The 20,955-nt window shown below is 30.8% G+C and overlaps 1 protein-coding gene across 1 annotated transcript in view; it reads right to left on the minus strand.

The window, feature by feature from the left end:
- Positions 1-20,955, minus strand: part of LOC124544467 (nephrin-like) — a 131,529-nt gene that overhangs the window by 45,923 nt on the left and 64,651 nt on the right. Inside the window, exon 3 of the mRNA XM_047123032.1 lies at positions 17,579-17,775. Coding sequence (XP_046978988.1) covers positions 17,579-17,775 — 197 coding nt within the window. The remainder of the gene's footprint in view (positions 1-17,578; positions 17,776-20,955) is intronic.

Consider the following 20,955-nt stretch of genomic DNA (forward strand, 5'->3'; position numbering starts at 1 on the left):
GGTGGGGTTCCATAATTGAGTTACCCTACATTAAACTTTTTTTCCTCCGCCCGTATACTGCTAAAATAAAAGCCTAGAGCCGTCCCGGACACAAATTACTCTCGACCCGAAGCAATCTCATCATCGTTATTGTAATTTTTGAGATAGCATTTTTCATTCATATTATGATGTATTTTGTTTTAAAACGGTCTCAGTTCGGTTTAAGTACCGTATGAATGTTATAATATGGCGCACTCATAGAATATATTCCGTTATATATACCTTACGTGTCGTTGAACTAACAAACTGTGTATAAAAAGTACCAAAAATTATGTGTATATCACAAAATTTTCTTCAATAATATATAGGGAATTATTTAGTGAATTTTAGTAATATATACAATGAATTAAATTTACTAATGTACTCAAATTTATTTAATTTAAAATTCGAATGAAGCAATTTATTTCCCAATAAGGGTCGATGAAAAACGAGTTTGTCTTTATCCTTGGAAGTATCTTCAGCTATGATACTCAAGTTCACTTATACATATGTAACTTTTGTATGTATATTATCTTTTTTTTTTATTTAACATTCTGATTTTATTCTTAATCGATAGCTCTTATTATTAATGATATGATTATTCGATAGAGTTTTTCCTTTCGTGGCCACAAGCTGACTGGGAGCTTCGAGCTCCCTTCAACGTCGACTGCACGCAATACGTCTGACTCAATTACACTTATGTTTATTGTCTTTATTTCTCCTATAATGCTGCGTTCACACAACACTAACACAATGTCTTTAATTTATAAAATATATCTACTATTTTTGGTAAGTTATTATTGATTAATATTATTCAATACAAGATTATACATACGGCAAAAAAACGTGGAATTAGTACTTGTTGACTTCCAGACAGTACATTACATAAATATATAATTGTATTTAACTATCATGAATGTATCTTTAAATATTGAAATAGAGTAACTGATTCTAGCCAGCTCTTCTCTGTAGAATCTAATTCCTGAACCGGTGGTAGCTTCACTTAATAGTTGTTAAATGACGATTCAAAAATGCCTTTAAAAACCTACTGGAATAAAGTATGATTTGATTTCCTTCAGTGTCGAGCACGAGATGAATTTTAGACACAAATTAAGGACATTAATACTCAGCGGTGTTTGCCTGGGTTAGAACCCGCTATCATCGGTTATGATGCACGCGTTCTAACCAATGGCCCAACTATGCTTAGCAAAAATATTTTTTTACAGCAATAGTATATATTGACCGAGATTTAATTATCAAAAAACCATCGACAAGAACTTAAAAAGTTAACTTGTAGCTAAAAAAAGGAACTACAATTCTGCCAAAATAAGTTCTCACACACAGATACCTCAAGTATACGAGAAAGGAAATGATAATAATCGGTTTACACCACACGTTCACCTAAACTTGTAGGCTAGTGCCACATAAAAATAAATGTTTTATTGAGTAAACATTAAATATGAGTATTTTTTTTTATTTTAGTATTCTTTGTAACTATTACCAAATAATAATTGAATTCGCATTAAATTGAATATCTCGTTAATTAAATGCTATCAATTCAAAAAAGGATACTCGAAATAATAATTCAAGCACTCTATTGTATTGAATAACACGTATACAATATTACAATGATGTTTATTTTTCACTTTTAAACAATTTAGTATAACTCTATAAAACATAATACTTTCAGATATACTCGTAACATTTGATTGAGAATATTAGTTTAAATTCGCTATAAACACGTAGAGCAGTTTTTAAATTAAAAACATGAATTTTTTATCACGCGTTACCCTCCCCATCATATTTGCGATGATACTTCACATAAAATACACCCCCTTTATATACGAAATCACTGAACATGGAAGTGGGATACTCATTAAAGTAAAAGGGGTTCGTAAAATTCACACATTTTAGTTTATTGTCTGATCGAGTTTTCAATGTACCACTCAACACTTTTTTAATTTCTTGCACCCTATTCAATATGTCTAGGCTCATTGTTTCGTCCCTTCTATTTTGGGTGCTATCTTTTAATGAGTTTTCTTAAGTACCGCTCGTCTACTTAAACTTAGGGTTATATTTTTTATTTATTTGATACATTCGATTTAAACTAGCGTCAAAAGTTTGCTTGTATAATTTTTATTTGTGTATATTTCTTATTATATAATGTTTTATATATATATTAAGATTAAAGGATTCGAAGTGTATATGTGTTAGTCGAATATACAGTCGTAAATTCGTTGTTATTCAGATGAAAGACCATATATAAAATTACACGCGTCATACGGACATCCTTTTGACAGTTGTATAACACTGAACTATAGAGATAAATATTTCATCGTGGATATTTTCAATTAATAATATAACATTTATAACATCATTTTGGACATTCTAAACTTAATTAATTGTATATAACTTAAATGTACCTTGGGTTTATTCTTGACTCTATCAAATAAATAAGTTAAGACATTGTATATAATTTACTTTTTATTTATTAGGTGTCGTACTTGGTTTTACGTTACGTTACGTTTTATCAATTGGCTGTCAAGTGTTAGGCATAAGAAAGAAGCCTTAATCCTTCTCTGGGGTTCAAACTTCCTACATAGGAAATTTCATCAAATAAGGTTCAATGGCTTGGCTGTGACAAAGCAACATATAGGCAGAGTTACTTTCGAATTTATAATCTTAGTATAGAATTTTTTTTTACATTAATTCAATATACTTGTAATTGAGTGTTCGGGTGTTATTTCAGCTTCTTATCGTGAAATGCAGTGCAACTAGAATGCGGCACATTACTATTTTGATGCGCTGTCAAAATGGTTATTTTAGAGCTATTCTTTAAGAGCTTGTCTCGTATCTTAGAAGCAAATCTTTTAAGCCGACTTGCGTAATAGTGCATGTATCATTATGTTATTAACGTTACATATCATATTAATACACATAGACAGCCTTAACTGTTTTTTTTTAAATACTACAGTTGAATTTTTTTGAACGTTTCCTGAGATCCTGTTGTAAAAACGTATTATACATTTTATCAATGCAGACATTTCGATTTATTGTTACAAAACAGCTCTACAAAACCGAAACACTATTATCATTATTTAAAATAATATTCAAGTATTAATATTTACATGAATTATAAAATATATAATGCTAGGTAATTATATGAATCAACAACATATATGTACATATTTTTTTCATTGGCTGCAGTGAGATATTAATGAAACATTCCGCTGGAATTCGCATTGCGCTCAAACTGAAAAAAAAAATACTAAAAAGGCCTTCGTGTAGCAAATTAAAATACATGTAGAATAAAAACCACGCTGCATCGTTTGTGTAAGATTTGTAAATAAAATGTTAATTATATTTAATTAATTCTGAAATCAGTTTTTCCAACATACTATTTAGGTTAAGTTTGTAAGTAGGCTACTACAATAAAATTATTGTAGTAGCCTACTGAAGGCGTTTCGGAATGGGCACCTTGCACTTTATATTTATTTGCAGTTAAGCGTTAAAAATGTTTTTATTTATGAAGTTTGAACCATATGCAATACTGATAAAGGTGTAATAAAGATCCTCTGGTGTGGAGGTCGTTGACATCATAAAATATGATGAATTTAGTAGATGATAAATAATGTCGAGAATTAATAATTTGTGGTAAATAATTTTATTGTATATTATGGAATTTAGTTTGAGAAAATTTCATATTAGTTGAAATTTCTTTAATTATTATGTTTTAGGTAAAATTCATTATAATTTTGTGTAAGTGATCTGAGTTATATATATGACGATACAAACGCTTTTTGTAGACCCATATCCTACCCGTGCAAAACCAGAATAGGCAAAAATATAATAACCATACATTATAGATATATACTTAAATCTGTGAGGTGGTGTAAGAACCTAACAAATACAATGATATCTTTATGATTTTATATTTACAATGCTAGGATCCCTTGTCATATTTATAAGCCAGTTGAGTCTCACTCTGTTTAAAAAATTATTTAAAGAACTTGTTACATTATATAAACTGCAGTTCCCCGATATCGTATGACGAGTCTTTTCATAAATACGTGATACTAAAAGAAAATTAATTACTTTTATTATTAATGGTTGTATTGTGACTTTTTATATTAATTCTTATATATTTTCTTGTAAATGTGTAAATTGATATTCTGCTATACGTGTAACATTGAATTGAGAATATAGAATAATTATCAAGACGTAATGAAATCTTTTCCCAGTATTGGAGCTATAACACAAAAATTAATAATACGAATTTGTATTAAATCAATATATTTTTAAGCAACTTATTTAGCTTAAATAAATAACAGTGCCGAATAGCAAGGAAAAGACTTACTATCGTGATCGCGTACTTTACCAAACTATTGAAGAAATTCGGTAAGGAATTTTTGAACTATAGCGAATAAAGCCATGGAATAAATAGCGAAATGATTGATATAGCTGGCGATAATAAAGTTCAGATTGGCTGGACGCCAGGCTATGCGCCATGCTACGATGAAGTTGCACTATAGCTTATTTCATGCTGGATGGTCTATGGAGTGATTTCCAAGTAGCAATAAAATAGCGAAGATTTGAGTTTTCTCATATAGTTTTAAGATCGTAAAAAAGAACAGAAATGGCCCAGTGGTTAGAACGTGTGCATCTTAACCAATGACGCAATCATCGGTTTCAAAACCAGGTAAGCAACAATATTCGTGTGAATAATTTGTGTTTATAATTCGTGAAGGGAAACGTCGTGAGTAAACCTACATGTTTTAATTTCATAGAAATTCTGCCACATGTGTATTCCACCAAACTACATACATTGGAACAACGTGAATTTTGAAATATATTCCACAATATATTTCAAAATTCTCCTCAAAGAGAGAGGAAGCCTTAGCCCAGCAGTGGGAACAAGCTGTTGTTGTAGTTTGTTGTTGTTGTATGTTAAAAAAGAAAAATCGCGAGATTCACATTTGTCACGGAATGTATAATCAGCTGCCATTGAATTTTGAATTTTTTTTCTCTTTCAAAATATAAAAACAAAACTCCTCACTCGAGACATTGCCTAAGTATGAAGTTTGTTTGTACGCAACACAATACTGAAAGTAATGAGTGGGTGGTACCTTTCCAGCTACAATGAACTACCTTTCTACTATAGACACGACGCTCATTATGCAAGACACCAAATTATATATTTTTTTACTTATATAAAACTTAAGTTGAATAGAACAACAATATATATTATATATTTTAATAATATAAATGTAAAAGTAACTCTGTCTGTCTTTCTGTATGTCGCTCTTTCACGACCAAATCGCTGAACCAAATTTGATGGAATTTTGTTTCACTTTCAATAATTAAAGAGAATACTTAAAAATATAATCTAATTAGTATTTTTCTGCTGTCTGTTCTCAATCATCTCACACACACTATGATATTTTGTAAGCAAGTGCGTTACTTATTCACACTAATGCACGCAAATACAGGTACAACCTAGAAAGGCGCGTCTTCTTGCGTGAATAGATTAATGGATTCATTTTATCTATAGATGTAATAAAATTGGAGTGGCTGTTTAGTAGACATACCAAAACAACATTTTTTTCAATTTTGTCTGTTTGTTTCGGCTAATCTCTGGAACGGCTGGACCAATTTTGACGAGATTTTGTAATAAGGAGTAACTATGGCTACAAAATAACTTTTTTTGTTAAAATCAAACGCGCATGAAACCCTGGGAAAAGCACAGTTATTTATAAAATACTATTCGGAAGCGAAAATAAGAGATTATAATGTGTTATCGTGGAATATCAAATGCCTTAAATGACTGTCTTTTAAATTTTGACTGGTTATTAAAATAAATCAATATTTTAATGCATGTGGATGTTATTAAATCGAATGTAAAATTATACCAATTATTTGAATTCTACCTAGTAGAATAGACAAGAAAGTCGGTATTATCAAGAGAAATTCGTACTCAGATAGTAATTTCCATGACGATTTGAATGGAATTTTGCGTGAGTGCCTATAGAATAAACAACTGAAAATTTATAATATGACAACGAATATATCGGTAACGGCTTGTTAAATAACAACTTATTTTAAATGAAATCATCACACGTAGCGCAGTGGAACAAATGTTTCACAACGTGTTACCGCAGCATTATTCATATCGCTGTTTTTAATTAAGAAGCGGTTTATATAAATTTGGTCGAATTACATCCCGAACTTTGTAATTACAACCGGTTTCACATCGGGTTTATGTAATTTTTACCCACGTCTCGGTCGGGTTGCATTTAATGGTTTCGGTAGAAAATTATAAATGTAATTAGATTCTGGTTTTAAAACAGAACATGAGTTCGAAACAAAGCGAGTACTGATCATTTCAATTATGAAATTAGTTTTGTTATGTTATATTTTTTTTATTTTCAATCTTATCTACGTTACATAATTATGTTATTGTTTGTGTATATAAAGATAAGAAAAATAGGGGAAATTTCAATTGTTTCAAGCTTTCTTAAAGTAAGTAATTGTGTAGGTATCATATTGGGTCACCTTTATCTATAAACGTTTTAAAAGTAGTAGATATGGACGACCTAAACACGCCTTAGCGTAGCTATGACAGTAGCTCATGTAACTCACAAACTGATGTATATTAGCCAAACTCTTTAAAAAAAAGTAATGTAACAGCCTGTAAATTTCCCACTGCTGGGATAAGGCATCCTATTCCATGCGAGTTGGTGGAATGCATATGTGGCAGAATTTCGAAGAAATTAGACACATACAGGTTTCCTCACGATGTTTTCCTTCACCGCCGAACACTAGATAAATTATAAACACAAGTTAAGCACATATATATAGTGGTGCTTGTCTGGATTTGAACCCGCAATCATCGGTTAAGATGCACGCGATCTAACTACTGGGAAATCTCAGCTCCAATTCTTTTATTGCATGGAAACTTAAAATTTAACTCAAAGCCCTAGTATAATTCATCTGGTTAAGTATCACTCAGTCGTCAGATATTCTACCGTCAAACGTCAGTACTTGGTATTCATGTTTCAGCATAAAAAGTGAGTGACGTGCAACGCAATGGGAAATAGCGACACAAAAAGGGCAGTATAAGGCATGGTTAATATTTCTTACAACACTCTGTAAGAAATATTAACCATCATATCATGGGCTGTGGTGACCACATATTAGCAGGAGGCACGTTCTTATTTCTGTCTGTCTACTCATTGAACGATGGTGGCAAACATCTTCCAAAGTATTCTCGGTCAATCGACTCTGACAATTGGATAAATTGGATTATAGCTATGCGAAATTATATGGATCATACCTTGGACCATCAAGAGAAAAAATAACTGAAAGATTTCCAGCAACATCGATCTTATTGGTGGCCAGATTCCAAACAACGTTGATAGTTACGTTGCTAAGATTAGTGCAACATTTGCGGTCATTCACCTCAGAACCATTTCTAAGTGCTCTCTTTATCCCCTTAGAACAGTCACAACGAGTTGAGAGTAAAATTGAAATATTGAAATAAGTTTTTCCTATAGTTTCTACTATTCTAAGGTCACGACAATGACCAATGAAGTTATTTTATCACGCAAAATAAAAGAGTTCTATGAAATATCTAACGCCTAAAATACAAAAGAATTCGTTTGATTAGATTTCTATAAAGAATTACTAATAATTTATCTGTTTCACAATTGATCAATTATCACGTACATTTGACAGTGACGAATGATCGAATGATACCTCCATTAATAAGGTTTGCGATTCAAACGAAAGCCTGGTTCTATGAATGAATCAAATGTAAACCTAAACTAAAGTAACTACAATAAATCCTTGATGTAGTTGGTTTGGGCAGCTTAATGAATAATACTGACATGATAATACTGTAGTTCGTTACTTGTATAAAGAGTAGATCCGAGTTGTTAATTAAAACATTAGATTAGAAAAAAAAGTACTGTAGCAATTTCCTATATCACGTACATAATAGGCAGTGTAAATAATTTGATTTGTTATACTCCTGTGTTAAAAGATCCTTTCTTCGTAAGAAGAAGGATCAGGAGCTGCTTTAATTCCTTTTTTTATCACGGGTAAATGAGCCACCTGACGGTAAGCGGTCACAACTGTCCATAAACAATGGCGCTGTAAAAAATATTAACCATTCCATGAATCCCCAATACGTATTGACTTCACCAACTTTTGGAACTAGGAGATTATTTCTTCCTTTTATTTCCGTTGGTATCTTTACCATCGAGCAATAGATGAGTTATGAACACAATAAACGTTTGTGGAAATTATATGGTCGATTCAGATACGAATCTACAATCAGTTAGGATGATTTTATTCTGATAACTAGAAATTAAGATTATTTATTATTTTCATTTATTTATCGTAGCAAAAATAAAAGAGTAGATTAAAATTCAATATTGAATATCAAATACATATAATATATATTATAATTATTAAACATATAATAATGGTTTTGGACCTGAATAGATGTGGTCAATCGCTATAACTTTAATGTTATGATGCTTTATAGTTTCAGGACGAACATAGGCTCTATAATAATCATTTTATATGTTGCATTTTTTGGGCGCTTTCCAAGCGATCACTGCCAAAACTATAGAAGATAATCAATGACAATTTTGTATGAAAGATTTGTAGACCAGCATATTATAATTAAGTACATAGAGCTATTACTGCTATAAACAATAATTATAATGTGTGATGCTACTGAGGTATGCTTTACTTTTGATCTGCCTCCATGTTTTGCCAGGAAACATTTCTTTCGAAATATTAATAATTATTACTTCATAATCAGAGTAAGTAATTACGATAATAGCTTTTATAAATAAACTTACTTGTATGTGAACACATAAATAATAACATTTAATAATATTAGTAATAAACAGCAAAAATCTAAAGAATTATCGACTTAGCAATAAATAACACTAAACCAATCTATATTTTTGACGTAATAAAGAATTTAGTGCAAAACATTATTTCATGCTGCATTGGCAAGGAGCTCGTTGTATAAACCGCCGCTTGGCATCGTTCCGATATTCCCGAACATAAATTTGTAGGACATCTGGCCCAGGTGACTTGTACGTTGGCAACACAGCTGATACTGAATGGAGTTGGTTTATGTTTTTGAAAAAAGAATGCGTATTTGAATGATGTTATAATATAGATTACAATCGTCAGAAAATATAACAATGAAATAAATCGAGGTTTTATGTAAATATTTAATTTTTTTTTTTTTGAAGACACAATAAGACTTTTTATAATTACAGATGAGGAAATCGTTGCCTAAAACAATAAAATAGCTTTAACTCGTTTTAAACACAAATGAAGGCACCGATATTTAACATCAATTTATTTTGTTTTTAAACGTTACACAAATATTTTGTTTGTGTTTATTTAACTTACCGCAGAATACGTTTAAATCTCGGCGAATTGAAATAATTAATCCGGAAGATACGAGAGATTTTAAATAAATACCAATTTATATAATATTTTCACATGATTGAAGGCAATCGCGTTGTATCGATAATTTATTGGGAAGGGTTGTTGTCGAACGAGTACATAGCGACAACGTTTAATATTGTTTTAAATGTAAAGCGATTGTATATTATTCTTATTGCAGTTATTGTAAATGAAATATTTATTTTTTTAATCGTAAATTTTTTCAGTATCTTCGGTTTTTTTTGTACAATCTTCATTCGGAACCAGTGGTAGTTTTTATTTAATATAATCCTGTAAAACGACACTTAAAAGAGTTCGTATAAGGCTACGTGAATACATTATACTTTTATTATTTCGATGTATAAATCTGCTTGATAATAAAATATACGGTTTCTTATGGCACCAATACCAATGAGTGATTGTGACCTTGTCACCAGGTAGCTTATGCAATCTTCCGCCATTCATGTTACGTATAAACAAGAGTAATACAGGCTGTATGAAAAATTCTAAATTTTCTTTTCGATGAACATTCTTGGACCCAAGCTAAACATCCCATTTGATATGATTAAATTGGCGTTCTTCACATTTCTCAAATTGGTGTTCTCATCCTTCTAGCCGAAATCACATACTATGTTCAAAGACAATAGAGAACTGAAACGTAAAAAACAAAAACAAGCGCAACTTCTAGCTTCGTCAACGAAAGAGTCCAGTCACTGGTTCCATATGTTGCCCGCCAAAAATCTTGGAACGCTTAGACAGTAAATGTTTCCAGATGTCAATATAGTTCTCCAACTGGGCAAACTGCTACGCTTTGAGTACAGACGCTTGAGTAGAAAGAAGGTTTATTCTTTCGAATAACATAGACTTTCTTAAACAAAAGGTACAGGATTTTCCTTCATTTCAATCTTATAATAAAGAGGACTTTTGTTACCATTGATTTTCCTGCCATTGGTAATAAATCCTCAGTATTTTGCCCTGTCAAATAAGTCAAGATACTGGCAAAATACCTGTCTGACCATCATTGGCTCCCTGGAAGTAAAAACAGGCCCTAGTGTATAATACTATATGTGTTGACACACTCGCCCCATCTCATATGGGAAGATATTTTTATGAGCTGGAGATGCTGATTTGTCTCTTATTTCAAATTATGGCAAAGTTTCATTTGCTATTGAAAGACTTGGACCATAGGGTTATAGTACGAAATCTTTTTGTTGGAAGGTATAACATCACGCATTATTGCGTGAAAATTCTGCTAGAATTATAGGCACCTGGTCATGATCGATACAGTATCATTAATATTATTAAGATATTGTAATATATTTTAATTTTAAAACAAACCTAAACTTTGTCAATATAAAATTATTTATAGAAATTGCATTCACTATCAAACTAAAAACTTGGCTTATACGTCATTTTAGAATGGGTCAAGTTTAAATCGCAAAAAGAACCTGCTAAAGGTAAGACGTCACTAACTTAAAATGCTGACTTAAGGCAAGGTCAATTTTCTACTCGTGATTTGAATAATTACTTAGGATGGATTTCTTGTTCAAAACTGCTTAGTTCGTTAGGTTCTATGATATTAAAGCAGTTTTATGTTATAAATAAGTCTGTGGTAAAAAAAATCGTTTGACTTATAAGTACTATTAGCTTGGCAAGTTCTTAAACCGATACAGTTAAGTAGAAAAGATTATACAACTCGTTTTCAGGGAATTACTGATTTTTCTATTTTTCCCAATTAACCGTTAAGCTTATGTTAAGGGTGCGGATTAGACGAAATGAAACTTTTATATCGCTACGTATATCTACTGCAAAACAAATGAGAATTTAAATATTTATGATAATACTACTCAATGTCAATCTTTTGTCCTCTTCACTGTTTTGAATCATTCTCATTGGAAACTTGCACAGGGCAGGGTAGACGATTACTACGCTAAAATGTGAATGTAAGCACTACTGTACTCAAAATTAGCCCTTATCAACATAATGACGTAAAAAAAATTACTCAATTTTACTTGGGGTTGGCGTAGCATGTCTTCTCCTTCCATACTTCTCTGTTAAACATCATCATACAAGTAACATTCTTTCTAACCATACATTCTTCCACACATCTTAATTCTACTAAAATGGCAATTTATTTATCTAAAAACGAGAAAGTTTATATATAGGTCGAATGAGTAAATGATTCCTTGTTACTATTCAATTTACATAAAGATTATTAAACAATTTGGATAACTTGTAGTAGAGATAACAAAAAACGAAAGCAAGTAATTTTAAAAGTACGCAGAGAATACTAAAATCTTCTTAAATATAACTTTGACTTTTAAAAGGATTACCAATTGGATATAGTTGGGTTTACGCCAAAATTGATATTCAATTATTCTTGAAAGCAATCGAATAATTTGGGATAACTATGATGAAATTCTACGTGCTAATACCCATTTATGTATAAAGTGTTAATTTAAAAGCAAACAAATAATACCATTCAATTAATTTAAATTTATCTAAACAGATCTATTAAACTTATTTGGATAATCCTGAAATCCATCCATCAAACAAAAACCCTTTTTATTTTTAATTAATTAATTAAATAAATAAGGGTAAATTAAAAATGAATTCGACATATAACATGAAATTATTTCATGATTTCCATAAAACTAACAGAGTTTTAAGTCTCCCCAGGACCATAAAACCTCTATTAAGCTTGCTTTTATCTCCCACAATAATAGAACATTTTACTGTCTATCCCTTTTTATTGCTGATGGCATATAAACACTTGAATACTGTCTACGTGTGGGATTCGTAAAATAAATGGTCGCGTTTCACCATTAGAATTCTGGTGAACGGACAAAAGATTTAAATGTGTTTATTTAGTTTTAACCGTTCTCAAGTTGAAATTAATTCTACTTTACTGACTATAACGTACTTATATTTTATTATTTTAATAGAACATAGTGTATAATTTTTCTTTATTTTTATATTAAATAGAAAAGAGCAAGGCTAAAAATATAGTATAAAATTCTTATTGTAAGTGAATGTTGGAACTAATTTTCAATACTGATATTTCAAAAGATATGAACTCGAGAACCTTACGTCGTATTTCTAAAGAAATCTTCGGACAGAAAACTATAAGTGGGCTATTTCATTCGTTAAATATAATATACATAAAATGCTTCATAGAAAATGTTCCGATAGTTCTTTATTTTCACAAATGGCATGTCCATCTGCCTGCGCGATCAAACTAGAATTCTATAAATAATAATTCAAGAAGTATTTATTCTTATGAATGATATTTAATTCTGAAACGAGGCATCTTTGCGATTTCGATAAAAAGTTATATAGAACTAACCTAATATGAAAGTTCTATGTCTACCAATATAATTGCCTGGAAATTGAAATGACCAACATAAGATATGTTAATAAGATTTAAAATTATAGATTATTATTAAAATTATAGATTATTATGAACTTCATTCCGATTAAAAAATCAATATTTTTAACATTCAAGGAAGTATTGCACTGTTCACCTTCCAAAGCTTGTATTATAATAAAAAATTTTGCTAGAAAAATCCAATGATATTTATTAATCAACTCGAGATTTGAATTCAAAACCACCAAACCACCATAACATTGTTGTATGCAATCATTATAAATAAAATTTACACAAAACATATTTTATTTATTGCTAATAGCAACGTTTTTACGAGGTATTCGAATGCATTTTCATTCTATTTCAATAAACAGTTTCCACTGCATATTTAAGGGGTAGCAAGCGCAAGGCAAGTCTGCATTTAGATGAGAATATGAAATAGTCGCCAATAAATATTAAATGATACTACGGTAGACGTCTTGCTATGGCAGCTGTTAAGCGAATAAATAATCACTCAATGTCTACTTACATTTTCAAACGTAATTAGAAAATTGAATAATGGATCTAATGAATGATAAATTGTTAGATATATCAATTATATTTTAATTGTTATTTTTGGACATTCAAAATAAAAAAAAATCAAGATCAACATATTATTTATTCAAGTAGGCCTTTACAAGTTACTTTTGCATCGTCATTTAACAATTATATTAAGTGAAGCTACCAGTTCGGAAAGTTGATTCTGCCGAGATGAACTGACAAGAACCTCAGTAGTTCTTTTTCAACATTTGAAATACAGCTATGTTAGTTAATAACAATTATAGATGTATGTAATTTATGTATTAGTAAACGTACCCAAAGTTTTACGTCACGTGTACGAATTGACATTATAAGATCTTCTTTTTGATATATGTGGCGGACAAGCAAATGGTACGACCATTTGCTTGTCCACCAGTTGAATAGCGCTGTAAAAAATATTTACTATTTTTTACCTATATACGTTAGGAACTAATGTACTTAATATTATAGTTGTTACCTTTGTGCCTGCAGATATACTGACTCAAAGACACAAACTGCTTTCTTAAGCTTTCAATGCGCTAACAAACTTAAAATAACCTACGATATTCCCGTGCCTGTAATTGCAAAGGTATATGTAATGATATATGAGGTCTATAGGTATAAAGAGGTTGAACAAAGACTAATCTGATTATGATTTTGCTTAGCGAAGAAAAACATAGTCCAAAAATCTATGTGGATGTCAGGTTTAACTTTAGGTATCAACCAAACTGAACTGCAACAGTAAGCTCCAATGTTTATCCATAAAGAGCAGAGCAGGCCTTTTGGTAAAATTCCCATATTTTTATTCTACAAAACCAGTGAGGATTTTTCTTTTTTTACATCAACCGACTAAATAATTTTCCATTTGGTCATAATTCGTTCATTAACCTCATGATTGAATATGATATGATATTAATCATAACTCGTCCAAGTAATTTGGAAAATTGTATTTTATTCCAAACGATCTCAAAGGAACATCAAATTTAAAAAAAAAATTATAATTGATCGCTGGAAAAATAATTTACTTCAAATTTTATTGATAAATAAATTTATTAAAAATTAACAACATTAAATGCTTAAATATATATACAAATATGAACTAAAACTAGTTAATGTATAGATCTTGACCGCGTGGAATGGTGGCAAGAATGCTAGCAGCATTTCCCCGTTGAATCGCAATTCCGATCCTCTGGGCAAAAAACGAACCAGCCCTCCTGTCACCAGTGGAGGCAATGAGGCGAGGTGTTATACTTTTGATGAAGCTTTTTGCACCACTACTCCAAGGGCCAAGCGTTTCGACAGCATATATAAAATAAAATACATTTCAACATTATGATATCGGTCACCACCTCACATAGACAGTGGTACTGTCTTAGGAAATAAGGTTTTATGTCCCTCGTGTCTGTACATAGTAAGTACTAAGTTTATCTGGTGGCAGAATCTATTTTGTGTCGGTGGTATTTACTAGATAAATATTGAGTTGCATAGAACCTTATCAACAAATATATATAATATTTTAATGAAATACCAAGATCGTTGAGTTGTTAAATGGGCGGAATTACGGTTAATTTGTCATGTCTACCGGCAACTCAATTTAAGAGGGGTTTAACAAAAGTATTGATTTTTCAAAAGATTCACCAATTAAAACCTCAATCGTTTCTAAATTATTACTATTATTATTTTAAAGTATTTTTAACAATTTACCTTAAATATAATTTTTCATCGTTAATTGCTACATATTGGTTCATTAATGTCGTATCGTTTTCAAAGTAAAATTACATTCCATTTTCAAAACAACAATTTTGAAAGATTCAACAAATAAGATTTACATGAAAATGAAGGGAAGAATCTAATCCATTAGAACAAAATACAAAGTATGTTGTTATATAATATATACGAGATGTGGGTCCCTTCGGAAGAATAAAGATCTTTTCACACAAAAAACTAATGGAACAGTGATTCAAGCGACCAGGAGAAAAATCTTCCCTCTTTCGTCGTCAGCTCTTCAACGAGTGATTGATTCGTTTTTAACTAAAAGGTTATTTATCAAGCTGAGCATCTCCGATCCTTGTTCACGAAGAACGGTGATAACTAGAGGATTAAGATTACATTGAGCTTTATCTAAATTATGAAATATTTTTGGTACAAGGCATAAAATATAAATCGCACTGTTGGGCTAAAATCTAGGTACATAAGTGGCAGAATTACATAAGACAAATACTAGTTTTCTTACAATGTTTCTTTCACCCCTGAGCATGAGATTAATCATACAAATAAACTAAGTACATGAAAATTCAGTGTTTCAGAAACCGCAATTAACGGTTAAGATGGACGCGTTCTAACCACTCGACTACCTCGGCTTACCATAATTGATTTGGGTGTTCATTACTTGGAATCTTTAATTTGACATTTTATTACTTAAATAAGCAGTTATAGTTTTGAATAAAATTAAAAAGAAATAAGTATAAATAAGTCCATAACAATGTGTTCAGATTTCGTAATAGGACAAGCACTTCCTGATCAGTGCCTTAAGTAGTATATGTATGTAGGTATATTAAACATTCCATCGCCAATGCACGTTAACGTTTGGTTACCTAGACCTTTAAAGCTCTTATGCCTGTAACACACCGGCTCACCTTTCAAACCATATAATTTTAGCAGTAAAATAAATGATGAGTGAATTTTACAAAATCCTATCACTCCAGATTCCATCAAGGAAATTAGTGTTAAGTACAATTAATACCTATCAAGATACGGTATGAGATAACTAATTATATCTCCAACAAACTTTTCGTTTTCAACAAACGCTTAGTTATTTGGAATAAACTTTTAAAATCTCAACTTCAACTTTCGACTTCGCTCAACTAAGAGTCGATTGAAGTTAATTTTCTATCGAACTCAATTTCGATAGCGAATAGTGGACCGATATATTTCGGCGAGATACGTGCCTTACCGACTTCTTTGACTAACTTGTTCAGACTGCACGGTTCTAATATTGCAACTAGTAAAACTACATGATTCGATGAAGAAACTTCTCGCCGGACGCGTGTAGAACAAACTTGTTTCGTGTCAGCGATACTTAGAACTGAGTCTGAGGTGGACAAAACTATGTCACGAATGTGAAGTGTGTCATATATAGTGTGATGCTATCTCACTAACTTGCGAATTTTTTAACGCAGTTGAAATGGAATAAAGAATTCAAACCGACGATCTCCGTGGTCAAGTTGTGTGTACACCGGCTTTTATGGGCCTTATGGGTTTGATTCCTGGCCAAGTCGATTTAGAAAAAAAGTAATTAGTTTTCTTTGTTGTCTTGATTCTGGGTGTTTGTGGTACCATCGTTACTTCTGATTTTCTCTAAGGCTTACATTGGAATCAGAATAAAGTATGTGATGTTGTCCAATATTTCATATTTCATATTATGATTTAAAAACGAAAATAGAATAAAACATTTGTATTTTAAAACATATTGTATACGTTTATTCAAACAAGATATGTTTGTATCGTAGACGTTGCAACATTTATGAAAAATGTTGGCATTGAATCAATGTCAAGCTGTAATTTTATGTAGAAAATAAATTATAGATAGGTACCTATTTACCTATACATGTGTAGAGAGAGCATGTGATCATTATACAATATAAATGTTTACTGTCGGGAAAGTGCATCAATGTAAATAATTATCAAATTGAGATTCGCTCAGTAAATAGTCAAAGCGCACTCAACACTGATTTTAAGCGGATTCCAGGTGAACAGATGTATAACGTATATATAGGTAAGCTTAAGACCCGATTTACATTTTGACAAATTTAATAATTTATTAAATTTTGTTCATGATTTATTTTGCATTTAAAGTGATTCAAATAGTGTCACTTCTAAGTTTATTTCTGGTTCTTCTACTTATAAGTGAACGTTTTCTTTGAAAATTATATCTTTTAAAATGGCGATTACAATATGGTTTCTAGAGCCTAATTCATTATAGTGTTTTAATTATTGTGATTATAAAATTGTGAGATCGGTGATCTAGTCATCGATCATGCAGTTTTTTTCATATCTTACATAACAAAATTCAAAGATAAAAGATCCTAATATTATCCATTTAATTCTGGTAATTAATTTAATTATAAGATAGATCTGTTAAAATTTATAAGATATACTTACCGATTACATGAAGCACGAACTTGTAATTCCTAGTTGGTGATACTTTGAAATCAACTCTGCAGCGATAGAGGGCGCGGTCGGTGGGGACTACATCTCGGATGCGTAAAGCGGAGTGCGGTGTGGCGTGCCACCTCGCTCGACCTGCGAGTGACGCATCCGCCCAGTGCGCTGAAGGTCCCTTTACACGACCATCGTAACTGTGAACAATATTATTTTATATAGTTTTTAAAGCATTAACTTATAAAATTATTCTAATGGAAAATTGAACGGTCATTCGTTGCCATAAAACATAAAAATTGGTGCTTCACCTCAAAGGGAGAGGAAGCCTTTGCCTGTTAATATAATTCCTTATGTTCCATGAGGCATCAACTTAACTAACTATAAAGTTGCGTTTTGGTCTACACAACACTGACTCACACAAACTTGACTACAAGATAAAATATAAGAAAGGAGATATAATTTCAGCTCAGTGTGTGATACCCAGGCGATCTTTCAGATTTACGAACGAGTTTTAACATTATTATTTATTGATTTGGCATAACTACCATGTTATACGTAGTTTAGTCCAGTGATTGGATGTACAAGTAGCACATAATACATTGGATATTATACTGTGATCATTTACGGACACTACGACCTAGATAGCACAATGTAAAGGAAACATTATCACGTAACTTTTTATAGCTTGTTCCAGATTCACGGATAAACTACAAATCCATTTGATATGGAACTTCTATAAAAATATGATCTATACTGGTAAGTTTTGTCCACACTAAAATAGTTTTGAACGAAAATAGATCTTTCAATACACATTTATGTTACATATTTTAAGAAAAAAATTATTGAAGAGTAAGAGAAAAAATACGCAGCGTATTGTAGTCAAATTTTATTTAATAATAAATTTTATGAATATATATTATTGTTTATTATTAATAAAGTATTATTATTAAAAAAAATTAAGTATAACCTCAATAATATAGAAAATTATAATTTAATTTTGTAATAGAACAGAAATTTAGTTTTGCTATGCTGAAAAGATTAAATGGTTTTCACTTTAGAAATCAGAAAATACATGAGATGAAAGCGAGTAGCTTACACTTCAATCAGACCATTGCATATAAATGTTTGAATAATGTAAGTAGCCCCCTTTCAGATAGACACGAAAATATATAAACAGAAAATATACAATTTCGTTGGAAAAATACATACGTTACAAGAGTGAACGTTCTTTAAAACTAGAAGTTTTATTTATTTCTGTTATATAAATCGCCAATAAATGTTTATCTAAAAGATTGTCGGAAGTTTGTATTGAAAACATCATATTCCAATATTTATTTTTATTTGACTCAACGACGACTTATTCAAACTAACAAAAGATCAAAAGGAAATGGCAATTGCTAGGTAACCTATATTTTCTTTGAATGAAACTCAATACAATCTGAGATAAATTCGAATCGAAACGAAAGCCTTGTTAGAAATCTCTACGGACAAAGCAACTCAGACATCTTTGAAAGCATTTTCTTTGGGTTAAAACAAACAATAGTTATGGTTTGATATCCTTAGATGGAATGACATCTACGATAAAATTTAATGAAAACCAATCACACATAAACTTGTCGATAAAATGCTATTCAACGTTTAAGTATTGAAATTTGTTTATACTTGTAAAGGAGTTTTAAAAATTCAGTCATTATAAAAGATGCGCTCAAGAAAATCCACGTCAAATAAAGATGTAAGACCCGCTAAGGCAATTCAAACAGATGACATCTACCGTTCGTTCTGGGCATAATTATCCAGAAACATTTATATACCTCAAAAGATACCTTGGAAATTCGTATGAAGGCTCTATGCTTCGAAATGAAAACGTTTCACTCATAAATATTTCATAACTAAGCGAGCTTAAGGCGCCGTCCTTACTCCTACCCAGTTCTTTGTATAGCTCGTAATGTAATGCTGTCACATTGAGATAAACTGACGGTCATAATAGTGCGGAAATGTATATGTGCCATAAATAACTGTACATTTTATAATATCGCTCCGAAAATATCGAGACAGGTTTATTATACCCATACAATAAAATCGACTCTTAAATTTTGACGATTTATAATATTTAAGTACTCAAGAAATTAATTTATCAAGATCTATACGTTATTCGAAAGATTCAAACTTCAAATTTTTTCGTGATTTCTATACTTTTTTTAGTATTGATAAAGATTTTTCTACGAACATATTAATGTATTTTTTTTTGTTATCTTTAGGAATAATCAAGATTAGTTCCGAAAATTAAAAATGTTGAAGCGAGTTTACTGTTCACTGATTTGAATATTATGTCCCGTAAGCCTTTGAGTCTCTTGTAAATTAATTTTCATGCAGTCAAATAAAATACCTTACAAGTCAAAGTCGACACAGATTTGTGATAAGTCGCTCTGCAATCACTATCTTACTTGAATTCATAGAGGCTTATGACTAGGGAACACAGATTGGCATTCTAAAAGGACTTTTACAAGACCGATCACACTACTTATACAAAATATGCTGGTATTACCTACTGATAGGTTACAAAAGTGATTTGAATCATACATATCTTAATGCAAGTTCAAAATTTGTAGCTATAGCCATAGTGAATGTGATACAGTCCCTATATTCTTTCACAGTTTTATCTGGTGTACCTCAAGGGTCAATTCATAGACCTTTGGTATTCAATACTTTTAATGATAGCATTGTCATCTTGAAGAGCTTAATAACGTATGCAAATCGAATACAAATTATTAAAGCATAGCCAGTCACATATATCATATAGTGATCATATATGTATATTCAAAGCGACCTTGAAAGACTCACTGAATTGTGGGAGTTACACATTACAATTGTTCTTGTATCTACAAAAAAATATGATATTACATTTATAAATACATAATTATGTTGACCGTTACTTCCTACTGGATAATATTATCATAAAAGTGCAAAGAATAAGGGATAAAGGCGTAATTTTAGACAAAATAATGCATCTGTTGGTTCACGTCACTGTAACAATGATGTAATTAATGCAGCTTTATCTTGCCGATAAAAACTGCTAGACATGATGTTCCTATACAAACTTTTAATAACTACATCAACTCCCCTTATCAGGTATTCAAGGTTTATATTATATACCTTTCAGAATATCCACCACCATCAAACAATTTTTAAATGCCTTTAAACTACTAATTGTATGTTTGTACATACATTTAGTTACCTTTTAAAAATTCAAGGATTTGATAAACGAATATACAAAAAGCTCAAGCACTCTAAAGCTCTATTAGAGAACAATAAGTGTAGAAGATTAATTTATTAAAATTATCGTTACTACAACAAAATCAACTATTTTACTATAAACA

Source organism: Vanessa cardui, chromosome 4 (genome assembly GCF_905220365.1).
Source record: "Vanessa cardui chromosome 4, ilVanCard2.1, whole genome shotgun sequence".
Classification (NCBI taxonomy): domain Eukaryota; kingdom Metazoa; phylum Arthropoda; class Insecta; order Lepidoptera; family Nymphalidae; genus Vanessa; species Vanessa cardui.